The sequence below is a fragment of the Typha angustifolia genome, chromosome 14 (assembly GCF_048772165.1).
Source record: "Typha angustifolia cultivar Huaian chromosome 14, ASM4877216v1, whole genome shotgun sequence".
NCBI classification, from domain to species: Eukaryota; Viridiplantae; Streptophyta; class Magnoliopsida; order Poales; family Typhaceae; genus Typha; species Typha angustifolia.
The window spans coordinates 11,343,782-11,358,030 of NC_133252.1; the positions used below are offsets into that span (position 1 = coordinate 11,343,782).

General features: G+C 37.4%; 3 protein-coding genes across 3 annotated transcripts; 2 read left to right on the forward strand and 1 right to left on the reverse strand.

Annotated features, from left to right (window-relative positions):
- The first annotated feature begins 190 nt into the window (after positions 1 to 190).
- LOC140775987 (magnesium-chelatase subunit ChlD, chloroplastic) lies at positions 191 to 8,251 on the forward strand. The gene is made up of 15 exons (XM_073119509.1): positions 191 to 481; positions 943 to 1,121; positions 2,039 to 2,123; positions 2,212 to 2,528; positions 2,705 to 2,828; positions 3,486 to 3,578; positions 4,508 to 4,603; positions 5,242 to 5,379; positions 5,559 to 5,759; positions 5,967 to 6,122; positions 6,404 to 6,511; positions 6,679 to 6,813; positions 6,896 to 7,054; positions 7,805 to 7,925; positions 8,000 to 8,251. Exons 1-15 carry the CDS (start codon positions 221 to 223, stop codon positions 8,083 to 8,085), a joined length of 2,259 nt encoding a protein of 752 aa, XP_072975610.1. The 5' UTR covers positions 191 to 220; the 3' UTR covers positions 8,086 to 8,251.
- Positions 8,252 to 8,805: 554 nt separating this feature from the next.
- LOC140776375 (probable F-box protein At5g04010) lies at positions 8,806 to 9,867 on the forward strand. The gene has a single exon (XM_073120054.1). The coding sequence runs from the start codon at positions 8,918 to 8,920 to the stop codon at positions 9,680 to 9,682; it is 765 nt and encodes a 254-aa protein (XP_072976155.1). The 5' UTR covers positions 8,806 to 8,917; the 3' UTR covers positions 9,683 to 9,867.
- Positions 9,868 to 10,277: 410 nt separating this feature from the next.
- LOC140775964 (uncharacterized) lies at positions 10,278 to 14,137 on the reverse strand. Its single transcript, XM_073119474.1, has 2 exons — positions 13,684 to 14,137; positions 10,278 to 11,606 (listed from the first exon to the last, which is right to left on the reverse strand). The coding sequence occupies exons 1-2, from the start codon at positions 13,742 to 13,744 to the stop codon at positions 10,756 to 10,758; spliced, it is 912 nt and encodes a 303-aa protein (XP_072975575.1). The 5' UTR covers positions 13,745 to 14,137; the 3' UTR covers positions 10,278 to 10,755.
- Positions 14,138 to 14,249: the final 112 nt, after the last annotated feature.

Here is a 14,249-nt window from a genome sequence, read left to right on the forward strand (position 1 = left end):
GCTTATTTTATCTTATAAGGCTTTAAGTAATTAGAAAAAAGAAAAAAGAAAAATAAATAAAGCGGATCCAGTTAAATCTAAAGCGGGTTCATTCGGGTTCGGGTTTGGGTGTGCAAAAGTGGGGTCCAAACAACGAACCAAAGATAAGATAGGAGAAAATATAGCCCAATTCCATTCGCTTCTCGCTCTTTCTTCTCCACTTTCTAGTGGGAGAGCTCCCATGGCTTCCCCCTCTCTCACCTCCTTCCAGTCCATCTTCGTCTCTCCTACCAGACCGTGCTATCTTTCCCCTCCTCCCTTGACGAAGAGTATCTGCCTCTGTGATAGAACGTCGCGACGACCTCTTCTTCCCCGCTCGATAGTCGCCCAGGCCACAACGACAGAGGTCAGCAATGGCGCCGTTTCCACAACTGGAGAGAGGTCTTTCGAAACGCCGCAGTATGGGAGGCAGTATTTTCCCTTAGCTGCTGTTGTTGGGCAGGTCAGAAATGGCTCAAAGCTAGAATCTTTTTGTTTCGTTGGATATCTCGGATCATCTTCTTTAGTTGGGTTTGAACTTTTTAGGATGCTATTTGCGGGGTTGTGGCATTTTCGTGTTGCAAGTCTTTGTAATGTTCTTTTATTTGGTTAGAAGCAATACTGTTGTTTATAATTGGAGCTTGCTTTGTAGTCTTGTGTATAACAATTATTTCAATACTGTAAAAGTTGGTGCCTGGAAACATTGTAAGAGAGATGATGAATGTGTGGCCGCCGTCTTATGTAAGCTAGGTCTTCAGTGTAATATTCTCCAATTTAAGTCAGCAATTTTTGTGGAAAACGAAATTTATGTGACTTCCAGTTGCATATTATGTTGTTTTCTAGAGGTCTTTTTCTGCAGTGCTGTATCATGGTGATTTTATCCCTTGAATTTTAACCATCTGTGCATAATTCCACTTGGCCCAGGATGCCATCAAAACTGCTTTACTGCTTGGGGCTATTGATCGCGAAATTGGGGGAATTGCTATCTCAGGGAAGCGAGGGACAGCCAAGACAATAATGGCACGTGGATTGCACGCAATGCTTCCGCCCATTGAAGTAGTTGTAGGTTCAATTGCAAATGCAGATCCCAGTTGTCCAGAAGAGTAATGTCATCAAATACTTTATCTAACTTGCATCACGTCTTAGCTAATTAATTTTTTTTTTAAGAACTTAAAAACAGAGTTAAACTGTGCAAGAGGCTTTCTGTTTTTACTGTATTGAACAGGTAGAAATATATTTTACTTCTCCTACTATGAATAGGTAAATTGAATTGTTACATTTTTCCCTTTAAAATTTGTATATTGCTGTTTTCAAATCTCTAAGTGCTTTTATCATGTAAAACGTGACATAACTTACATGGTAAGACATCTGTCAATTATAAGTGGGTTAAAAGATCCGTTATGAAACTTGTTTTAACAATCTCTTTATTATATATGTATGATGGTAATCATGATTCACTTGATACCTTCAGAAGCTGAAATTTTCTTTCTCAGTATTGCTGTTACTTATATGCAGATTAAAAGACTTGATAATTGTAATAGAGTAAATAACATAAATGTTAGTTTTTTTTTCCTAACCAAATAGCATCAAATCCTGCAGTTCCTAGGCTGTTCTGTTTGATATCCATAATTTGTTTGACAATAGGTCGCTGTTTCAAGCAAGCCTGGTATTACAATTAAAAGAACATGAGATACTATTATCACTTGACAGATTAAATAGGATTCATTATAGTATCACCATTCGTGTTCTGAGAAGAAATCTTTAGAGTAGAATATTAACACCAAAGTTCAGAAAGACTAGTTGCTATAATTGTTCCTCTATTTCTAATAGTCATAAAATTTCATTCGGAACAGGAACCTGTATATCAGAATATTAAGATGGAAATCCCAAATGACTTCTTGTTACATCTCTCTCCAACCATGACTCCATGCCAGCAGTTTTGTTTGTTGCGGCCACCTGTTATCATTTTACTTTTAATGCATGGCACATTTTAGTTTGTCTAATTTGTTGTTTTTTCTAGATGGGAAAATGGACTAGTTGATCGACTTCAATACGATAGTACTGGTAACATCAAGACTGAGATTGTTAGGACACCTTTTGTGCAGGTATCATTTATTAAAGTGGCATAAGACTAATGATACATTTGTGTCATCATTAGCATCTTAATGATTCCAACTTTTATCTATATCACAGATTCCACTTGGTGTTACAGAAGATAGGCTTATCGGATCTGTTGATGTAGAGGAATCTGTTAAATCAGGAACAACAGTTTTTCAACCAGGACTACTTGCTGAAGCCCATAGAGGTGTCCTATATGTTGATGAGATAAACCTTTTAGATGAGGGCATAAGCAATCTGCTTTTAAATGTTCTTACTGAAGGAGTTAATACTGTGGAAAGAGAAGGAATTAGCTTTCGCCATCCATGCAAGCCACTTCTGATTGCTACCTACAATCCAGAGGAAGGATCCGTACGTGAACACTTACTTGATCGTGTTGCAATTAATTTGAGGTATAAAGATGATAAATGAAAATTTTGTTTTCTGAACTTTTGACTGAAATTTTACTAGGTAAATTCTTGGTATCTTAAAGATTTAAAAGTTGTTATCAAATAAATCAATTTCTCCCTTGCACAGATATAGTTCGATTTAAAATCATAAATTAAGGTAGTGGCCATTGATTCTGCAGTGCAGATATTCCTATGAGTTTTGATGACCGGGTTGCAGCTGTTGGTATTGCAACGCAATTTCAGGAGTCTAGCAGGGATGTTTTCAAAATGGTGGAGGAAGAGACTGAGTTCGTAAAAACTCAGGTACAATTTCTATAGCTTGCTGTACTATTTACTAGAGGCTATCAAAAAGTAAAAACTTCTACTGTTACTGTCAAATAACATACTATCTGGTAAGTGCAATAATCCACGATGTGTTTGTATGGCAAGGCAGTAAGGAGGAACGATAATAGGAATTGCGTCTCAATAATGTAAATTTCATGCAATATGCCGTGTAGGATGTTATATTTTCAAGCTTGTTGATAGCGACTAGCAGTTTCATTAATAATAGGCACCTATTATATGCAGTTTTGTGCCTTTTTTTTTCTGATTTTGTTGGTGCTTATTGCAAATATTTGTAGAATTAAAATCATTCAAGTTAGTGCATTAGTGTGCATACTGCACTGCTGCTATAAATGCTATGAGGTCTTTCAGGAACACAGATCACAAGTTGAAATACTAAGTCAAACAAGATTCAAGTTCCGCGGCCAACAGCTGCTTTGATGATGTTTACTTCTCCAATGTAAACCATGGAATATGCTTATCCATGGCAAACCATTATAGTTCAACTGTTGTGTAATTTCTTTATCAGCATTTAATGGAATTAAAATGCCGCATTTTTTTTGGCGTTGTTTAGCAGGCTGAAAATTACTGGGGTTCTGAAGATCAAAATTATTATCTCTTTTGTCTCTTGTACTACAGATCATTTTAGCAAGGGAGTATCTGAAGGATGTAACCATATCTAGAGAGCAGCTTAAATATCTGGTTATGGAAGCACTACGAGGTGGTTGTCAGGTTCATAAAATTTAGCTCTTGACACTTTGTTAAATTTGCATCCTCCAAATATTATATGCTTGTCTTTTATTGTTACATCAAAATTTTAAATATTATTCTATACAGATTAGGTACTTGATGTCTTATTGCCAGTTCACTTATATGAGGTCACTTACTTTTTGTTAGTAAGTGGGTTATTTCATAGTTGTTAATACTTGATAGTTATTTGTAGAAGCTAACTGTTTGGAATATATGGACGCTTCACAGTTCATTGAGCTTGCTTATACATATGCAAGATAGTCATGGTTCTGAAAATCTCCAATGATGCCTCCAGATTAAAGAATTTATTTCAATTATAGTTGAATAAATCTTTCTCAAAGCAGTTGAAAAGTTTGGTGGCCATTGTAGCTGACTTGAACAAAATTTGATTAAGATAGTTAGCACAAGAAGAATAGTCTGACTACATATAAAGTTATAGTTGAAGCATCTTGGCATTAACTACATATGGCTAATGGTGTCATTGTGCTGCTCTTGCTTGTTTTGGGTATCAACTTGTGTCAAGCTCTTTCTAAGTGTTTTGCATGTTTTATTTGCATTAGATCATAAGAGACTCATGATATATAGCTCATTGTAATGTGTACAAGTATAAGATTGTTTTCTGCTTAAATACCTAATAAGTTGCTAAATGCAGGTCCTACTTTGCTTTTACTTGATTTTTATTCTTTAGCATTATATCTACTAGTAGTAGACTACTAGTAATAAAGTTTAATCAATAATCAATAGTAACTTATTAATAAGTTAACATTCTTATGCCTTGACTTCCAAGATATTCACTATTCTTCATTTAAGTATAGTAGCACACAGTAAATAATGAAATATGTGAAACTATTCTCAGTTGTACATGTTGCGATGCAGCTTACCGGTAGATAATGACTGACACTCATCTGCAGGGACACAGAGCTGAGCTATATGCTGCTCGAGTGGCAAAATGTGTAGCTGCTTTGGAAGGACGCGAAAAAGTTTATGTGGATGACCTTAAAAAGGCTGTTAAGTATCTCTAGTAACCCCGAGAATGCTTAAACTTCTAGGAAATGCTTATTCAAGACATAACTATTTAATTTTGGATTCAGCTTTTGGCCTTTCGTAAGTTTGACTTCTCTTTGGCATCTATTACTAAAGTTATGTTGTTACGCGTATGATTTGGTTTGTTATCCATTTCCAGTAATATACTGGCAGAGTATATGCATCTGTTATTCTGGACTATTGTTGATAGAACATGTTAGACATTTTCTTCTGATGTACCTTATATTGTGCATACCAGTATAAGACAAGATGTACAGATAAAGTGGCACTTGGACAAGATAAAGAAATAAAAGAAAGTTTGTATTAGGATGTTAGTGCATTATCTGTTTTGTTACTTGAATGATCAGCACAGTTGTGACTATCTCATAAATTTGATGCATTCCTCATTTATCACTTTCTTCTGCACCAGGGAAAAGCTTGACTCACCATAACATGATGTAACTCATCAAATGCATTTTTAGAGCTTATTTGATTCTATAAGAAAGGATTCCATTTTGATTAATTTCTGATCTATATATATGAAATCATCAGTTCATAATCTATACTTTCATGAAGTTTATCAGTGAATGTGCTTGAAATACTATGCCTTTTCTTGTTGCAGGTAGAGCTAGTTATTCTGCCTCGCTCGAGCTTCAATGAGAACCCACAAGAACAACAAAATCAGCCACCTCCGCCTCCACCACCTCCTCCACAGAGTCAGGACTCTGCCGAGGATCAAAATGAGGATGAAGATCAAGAGGTGTGTTTCAGTTTCTTTGCCATCTAGCCCATCCTTAATTCTGTATTAGTGTACTTTGATTTCTTTGATAGAAGGTATCATGAATATCTGATTCTTGTTGTGTTTCTGTGCTTTTAAAAATAATAAATTGTTGGAGGTTTTTTTTAGAGATAGATTAAAATGTTTACATGAATGAATAGGAGGACAATGAGCAAGAGAATGAACAGCAAGAGCCGCAAATACCTGAAGAGTTTATCTTTGATGCTGAAGGTGGTCTAGTAGATGAGAAGCTCCTGTTCTTTGCACAGCAAGCACAAAGACGGCGGGGAAAAGCTGGCCGAGCTAAGAATGTTATATTTTCAGAAGATAGGGGGCGATATATTAAGCCTATGCTTCCCAAGGTTTTCCCATTTATTTAACTAGATCATTACTTTGTGCTATGGAACTTAAATGAATTTTGAGTTCAACTTCTTTGATCTATATGTTTGCTTTTCTCATTTGTACTAGTTGGTCATAATCACTTTCTAGATCATTACTTTGTGTTTTATATCTTTAATGGCATAATAACAAAATATTATTGTAAAGCAAAATTATAAATTCTAATGCAGGGCCCTGTAAAGAGGTTAGCTGTTGATGCCACACTCAGAGCAGCTGCACCATACCAAAAGCTGCGACGGGAGAAAGATATTTATAAGACAAGAAAGGTTTTTGTGGAAAAAACAGATATGAGAGCAAAACGAATGGCTCGAAAAGCAGGTGCCCTGGTATGATTTTGTCTTTTCCCTCTGTTCTTGTTCCACTTATTACATTCATTCAAATAAGAAAAAACAAAAGTCCAAGCTCTTGATTCTCTTTTATCATGGCCAGAACATATAATATTGTAAGATATGGAAGCCTATTCACTTGGAGCAACTGGTCATTGAATTTAATGAAGAGTCTTTTCAGAATAAACATCATTTGAAATCAATCAAGGGCATCTAGCTGTTGCATTACGGTCCTGTTGTTCCTAGATGAGCATTGTTTATCTATTTGTATTCTTTGGCAGGTAATCTTTGTGGTAGATGCTAGTGGGAGCATGGCACTAAACCGTATGCAGAATGCAAAAGGTGCAGCATTACAATTACTAGCAGAGAGCTATACTAGTAGAGATCAGGTAAAAGTTATTGTCATTTTGGTATACACTGCTTGTTATAAGTCAATTAATGCAGGGCGTGAAATGATTTTTTTTTTAGTTTCTACTACTGTATCACTGCTTTAATCATGAATAATATCTAGCATTGCCCTCCTTTCCTAATTTATCTTTGACTTCATTATAATCAGGTCTCAATCATTCCTTTCCGTGGAGATTGTGCAGAAGTTCTACTGCCTCCATCAAGATCGATAGCAATGGCCCGAAAACGTCTTGAGAGACTACCATGTGGTGGCGGTTCTCCCTTAGCTCATGGTCTTAGTATGGTAATAAATTAGGCATCAGCTCTTATATTCTAGTACTTGATTCATGTTGCCATTTTGGATAACTCTGCTTTCCCTATATAAGGCTGTTAGAGTTGGGTTAAACGCTGAAAAGAGTGGGGATGTTGGACGCATTATGATTGTCGCAATTACGGATGGAAGGGCCAACATATCATTAAAAAGATCTACTGATCCTGAAGCTGCTACTGCAGATGCACCTAAACCTTCTTCTCAAGAATTGAAGGTATTACTGCTATGAATATGGTAACAGAGATCAAAACATCAAGAATGGCTTGAACTTCCGTCCATGTTATCTGACTTGTTTATATTAATGACTGGACTTAGAAAGTTGGCATGCCTAGTGATCCTCCTCGACCATGACTATCCTAAACTTCAATAGGTATGGTAATCCCCCTAGATCAGATGTTATACAATAAAATTTGTATTTTTCTGGCATTTTGGAACTGTTCCAGGAGAGAGACAAAATATTAAACTAATAGATGTTACAACATATGGTTTGACAAGATAGCCACCAACATGGAAATTTACTCCTATAGGTTGACCATGCTCAAGGTTAATTCTTATCTATCTATTAATTACCTAGATTATTTACATGCTTTTCCTTAATTCATGCAGTCAAACCTCCAGGATGGTATCTAAACTATCTCACAGATGCAAAGCTTCATACGGGATCTATCTTTTTTTTTTCTAAAAGTTGCCTTATTTTACTTTCATCATGATCCTATCCATTATTTGTTGAGGAAGAAGACATCTAATTAGTAATAGTCATTTATTTTACTCTGAATCATTGGATGATTACTTACATTCAGTGCCTTTCCTATTGTCTTGTCAAACATGATAGTGTATATGACCATCAGCAATCGTTGTTGGTGTTGTCTTATTGCCTTTCTTCTTGATAGTGATGTTCTTTATAAGAACCTGTGTACTCTATAGTTTAATCTTCAAGAAACTCATATAGTTCCCTCTTTTGAAGGATGAGATACTAGATGTAGCTGCAAAAATATACAAGGCAGGGATGTCACTTCTAGTCATTGACACTGAAAACAAGTTCGTATCAACCGGATTTGCTAAGGAGATTGCAAGAATTGCCCAAGGTATCAGCTCCACAACTCTTATTATATTTGTAAGTAATGGCTATCATAAAATCTAATCATCTATTATCTTACAGGCAAATACTATTACTTGCCTAATGCTTCTGATGCTGTTATCTCTGCAACAACAAGGGAAGCACTGTCAGTGTTGAAGAGTTCATGATTTTGACCATGCCAATTGATTTTTATGCATCTGTACTCCTCTTTTACAACCTTTTCTCTCTTCCTTTTCTTCCATTGGGATCTCTTTGCTTCAATTTTGGTGTATAATTATCTTAAATAAGGTGAGGTTACTACAAGAAATTATATATATTATTTGCTTTGGGCCAGATCGGTCTTGTTAGACTTTTTTTGTCCAAGTTAACAGTTCAAATTTCTTTGAGAAAAGTGGTCGGAAGCCCAGCCGGAGAACGGTGTGAGAAGAAGAACCTTCACTGCTCGAAGGGGAGAACCGGAGGTCAGAGCCCAATTATAACAAATATATTATATTACCAGAACGCCTAAATTTATAAGGTGTGAAATATAATTAACCCTAAAATGTTCGATCTAAAAGTAGTAGTAAAAATAATAATAAAAATAAAAATAAAAATAAAATAAAATGTTCGATCCCTTATCCATGCTCTTGCCACGCGTCAGCCGTAGAAGGTCAGCGAGGCGTCAAAGCTCGCCACGCTCCTTCCCCATGCTTCGCTCACGCTTCCAGGCTTTTCCACGTGGCTATCCCACAACTTCCACCCGAATTTGCATCTATAACCCTATATTTTCACTATTTATAAATGTTACCCATCGTCAAAGTGGAGAACATCTTTGCTATCGATCTGGAGGTCAACTTTGATCCCTCAAATAATGTAGGGTGTGAGATGCAAAATTTCCAAGAGTGAAATCGGGGACATTTACTCGTACGAACGTTGAAAGTTTCAGTTTCTTTTGTTCAAAATATAAGAGGAGCAATTGAACAAAAGATAGAAGCCAAATAGGAGAAGAAAAGAAGAGAGATGGCATCAAAGAGATCACCGTCAAACCCAACTCTCCCATGGGAAGCAACCCTCCTCGTCGCTCACCACCTCGATCCCAAGACCCTCGCCGTCGCCTCCTGCGTCTCTAAACCATGGCATGCAGTCTTCTCCTCCGACGACATCTGGAAACCCATCTGCCTCTCTCGCTTCCCTTCCTCCCTCCACTTCCCCACCACCACCACTTCCTCCTACCATTCCTTCTTCTCCCTCCTCCTCTCCTCCTCCGCCCACCTCAGACGCCGCCCTCCCACTCCTCGCCTCGCCCTCCGAGACCTCCTCTTCGCCGTCGACGTCTTCCGCAACTCAGCTCCGGTTCTCTCCTTCGCAAAGAGCGGGGATCAACTCGCGCTTGCCCAAGACTCGATTTTTAGGTTCGACGTCGACGTGGGGAGCTCCAACGTGGAGGTCGCTGCGGCGGACGAGTACAGAGTGGCGTGGACGGTGGTGATGAAAGGTTTCCAGGGAGCTTTTTCCATAATGCAACGTGTTGAAAAAGGCAAGCTGGTTGAGGGGAATGGGTTGTGGTTTACGGGGGCTTTGCCGAACCCGGAGTGTTGCTCGGCGGCGGCGATGGGCGGAGGGCAGCTCGAAGCCGAGTTGGGGATGGAGTTTGGCGGCGGAGATGGGAGGAGGAGCAGGAGGGTGGAGAAGGTGAGGTTGGGGTTGATGAGTATTTTGAGTTGGAGGTATCTTAGAGTGGAGGATGGATTGCTTTATCTGCAACATTTTCTTTTGCCGGCCTAACGAAGGAGGAAGTTTAAGGGATCAAATAATTAATTAATTTGTTTGTTTTTTTGGATTAGCGATTTAATCTTGGGTTGTTGTTCTTTCTCCTTTCTTTTTTATAAGGATAGAGAGAGAAAATGGGGATTAGACCCCAATTAATGAGACTTAATCTTTTATTGTTAAATGGTACAACATGTTATTGGGGGCTATATAATATCACATCAAACTTATTCAAAGAAATATATTTTCTCGGGATTATGGAAAAAAATGAAAAAGATGTGAGAAAAGAATGCCAATATTACTAAACCTGTTCTTAACTTCTAGCAAATCTAATAAACTTTTAAAACTAACAGTATCTCTATTGGAAAGGCTTCCCTTAAAAGAAAGAAAGAAGAATCCAAGAGTTATGGTAGCAGCAATGGCAAGATATGAAGGAAACTATCCTTCAACTAAGTTTGATATTATTAAAATAATAAAATAGCTGAAAAGAGGCTCACCTCATCATAACGAATAATGAGTTATTTACCATTAGTTAATGCATTTCATGATTAGAACAAGCAACCAGAAAATGATGAACTATACGTTACAATAACTAACCATGAACCATTCAATAGAGACGGCTCAAATAGTTTCCAGTTTATATATATATAGAATTCATCTTAGTGCAATAGACAAAAAAAATAAATAAATAAATAAAAGAGAGAACTCTTCACCTTCCATCAAAGCCTCTCACAAGTATATAAAAGTAAAAGCAACTAATTGATCTCACAGCAACATATCTTGATACATAAAATGCTCAAATGTCTCCTTAAACAAAATTGAATATAAGGATGGTAGGTGTTATACTTGATATCCTAAGAAGGTCCTTTGTCTGGTTTCTATGACTGCTGTCTGGATGTCCAACATGTATTTTGTCTCATAGATGTGTCACTTGGTGCAGATCCATCATAAAACCAAGGATTAATAATTAAAACTATTTTTCCTGAGTGAATAGGGAATCATTGATCAACAAACTTTTTGAGCAACAAACCACAAGCCAAGATGGCATCTTGCTTAGCTGATTTTCTCCATGCTTTATTGGCCTTAAACTGCTACATAGCCAGAGGCTGTTTAGCATAAGCTGTCTTGTTATATGGATAATTTGTGCTAGTTCTTCCTCTGCAACTTCTCCAATTATTATTTGATTGATAACCATCCATCTGGTACTTTGGTTTTGCAACTCTTGAGCCTAAGCAACCTCTTCCATCTCTCTTCCTACCATTTCTTCTACTAGACTCATTATGTCTGTCCTCCCGATATCCATGTGAGCGGCAGCTGCTCCTACCATGAACCCAATGATTATTGCTTCCACCAGCCCAGGGATCATCCTCTGCAGGTCCTCCAACCCAACCATGACTACTGCAATTCCATGCATCAAAAGAGTCATCCTTTACCTCCCAACTTGAAGAATAGGGCTCAGCAGTATCTCCCCACCCAGTGATTTGAATTGGTTTTTCAATATATATATCCCAGTTTACTGGTTGATGCTGACTAGAAGTTCCAACCGCTTCTGCGTCGTCCCATCCAGTAGCAGGAATTGGTTTATTTGTAAAAGCAAAAGAATCCCAGCCGCTAGGGCCAGCATTATTGTCATCAGCAGGCATAGGTGGTGGGCTTTCCAGATCCATCACCAACTCAGGATCAACTATTGCGTATGGGTTGACCTTATCAATATACATATCCGGGTCAGGTAAAGGAATATCACAAGGTTGACCATGATACTCTGCCCAGAATCGGGTTTTGGCATTGTGAAAAGCATCTAATGCTGCTGAATCATCCCATTCGAGAACATTCTTGAACATGCACATAAATTGCTTAGTTTCGCAAAGCTTCTTCCATGGAATAGCACAAACATGACTGCAAAATTTTTTCTCCCATAGAGGAACTGACAAATTAGCAGATCCTGAAAAACAACGCAAAACAGCAACAGTTACTAATGCCAAATAATAGAGGAGGCACATTTTGGAACAATCATAACGACTAAAGTTCCACAAGTCCACCAAATCTGTGTGATGTTACTAATGGATAATGGATCTTAAATTGTGCTTACTACTATGACAAAACATGAATGGTAGCAAAAGAGTTGCTCTGCACAAGATAAGAATATGATTGGATGATACACGGTAGATAGAAAGAACGACCAAATTATCCTAAGATTGACAAAACAATAATCAAGTAGCACAGTTCAAAGGTAATCGTGAGTTTTGGTGAAGGAAAATTGGTAGAGCCTCTAAGCTGTTCAAGGAGACTAAGAGGGAGGCCTCCAGTAGGCTAGCTTGATGAGCTATCATGTACATAAATTCAAGTATTCTGTATAGTGACTATTAACTAAGTACTAAACTACGAATCACCAAGATACTCGCAAACAGTTTGATCATGCTAAACAACATGAATCTGTATCTAACATTCTAGACTGTGAGCTTAAATTTTCAAGTATTCTGTGTAGTGACTATTAACTAAAGATTGATGAGCTAAACAACCTAGACTGAAGATCAAAGACTAGCTTGATGAGCTATCATTTACACAAATTCAAGTATTCTGTATAGTGATTATTAACTAAGTACTAAACTACTAATCACCAAGATATTCGCAAACAATTTGATCACGCTAAACAACATGGATCTGTATCTAACATTCTAGACAGTAATCTTACATTTTCAAGTATTCTATATACTGACTATTAACTAAAGATTGATGAGCTAAACATTCTAGACTGAAGGTCCAAATAGACTAGCTTGATGAGCTGTCATTTATATAAACTCAAGTACTCTGTATAGTGACTATTAACTAAGTACTAAACGACTAATCACTGAGCTACTCGCAAACAGTTTGAACATGCTAAACAACATGGATCTGTATCTAACATTCTATGCTGCGATCTAAAATTTTCAATTATAAACAATAAGAAAGATGCATCTGACAGGTGTGGTCCACATAGGGTCGACACATGAGATCAGATCTTTTGACCCATTTGCATACTTAAGTAATAAATATGTGCTCGAGATCAATATAAGAGTAGCACTATCAAGTAAAGGTTTTTTTTTGGAGCTAGTGACAGCAGGTTCCAAGGAGCAATGATAACACCAAACACAGTGATTTGCAGTTATGAAGGTTGCACTCTATAATATCCTCGCTAATGCAGGTCGTTGGTTTCTACAAGGTCCTTGCAAATGAAGGGTGTCAGAATGTTGCCTTAGGGTGGTTGTTATAAATTCAACAGAACCTCTTTTGCCAAATTCAACTCAATCAATACTCAACTGGTATGGAGCATATACAACAAGAAGATTTCTGCTTGACACAGGATCATAAGACTACAAGAAGAAAGATGAACATATTCTAGAATGAAAAAAGAAAATTCTTCCAACTAAGCAGCATTATAATCTTAATCCAAGTATTGCAAAGCATTACCTCAGTTGATATAGATATCTCCAACTAAATGTCAATTTTATGTCCATCCAAAAAACTGAATATATTTACTTGACACTTATAAGAAATTGAATGGGCTAACAAACTGAAAAATCATTTTAATTCAAAGAAGTTCCCTAGAATTCAAAAAAAGAGCATCATAACGGATGACGTCCTGCAAATTGTGATTTGGATCCTTTTTAGCCTAATAATTATCAAAGAGCTAAATGAAACTCGAGTATTATCAAAGACACACCAAATAGCTGCACGACCTATATCTTGTACATAAAAGTTAATCAATTGTCGAAATCTCAGACATCTACATCACAACTTCCTGTTCTCCAGTAGGAGATGTGCCAGATCCAACTAAAACGATGTACTCCAAGCTCATAAATCTAACAGTAAATAGAACTAAACGCTCAAAACTTCACACCCCCATACACCAATCAACCTAAATAGAAGAATAGAAGAAACACAAAGATCAATCCGATAAGAAGGGGGAAATTCCCCGGATCAAAAGCATCATAAGAACACCAAAGAGAATAGAAATCCAACACACAAAGGTCAAAACGTACCAGGAGGATGCGGCGGCCTCCAGGAGCTGGTCGGTCCCCTCCACTGCGTCCACTCCCCCATCTACCACAACAGCGGTTCTTCTCCTCCAAGGTCGTAACTTTTCCTCCAAATTCGAAAGACCACGAAGAGAAAACGAAAAGCCAAATTGACAAGAGGCGAAAAAGACCAACCAAGAAAAGAATCGGAGCAATGGGAGACAGAGATTGGCGAGAGAAGTATAGCCTTCGAAAGGGAGGCCGTTTTAAATGGCCAAAAATCAGCGAGCAATATGAAAGAAAGAAAGAAAGAAATAACGAAATCCAAAAGGAGAGAGAGAGTGACGTTTTATTGCAAGTCCTCCTCTTTTTTTTTTACTTTCTACGTGAAGAGAAGCGAAGATGTCAAATCTTCGGAGTAGATTTTCTCTCGCGACCGGTGGCACGGTGCTTTTAGATCCTCCGCAGATAATAGCAGAGAGAAGAAGATTAAGAAAAAGAGAAATATTTGCTTTTATTTAAGAAATAATTGTATAGGAAAATAGGAGAGATATGGTGAGAGAGCTCTCCAGAAGTGAAACTTATATATT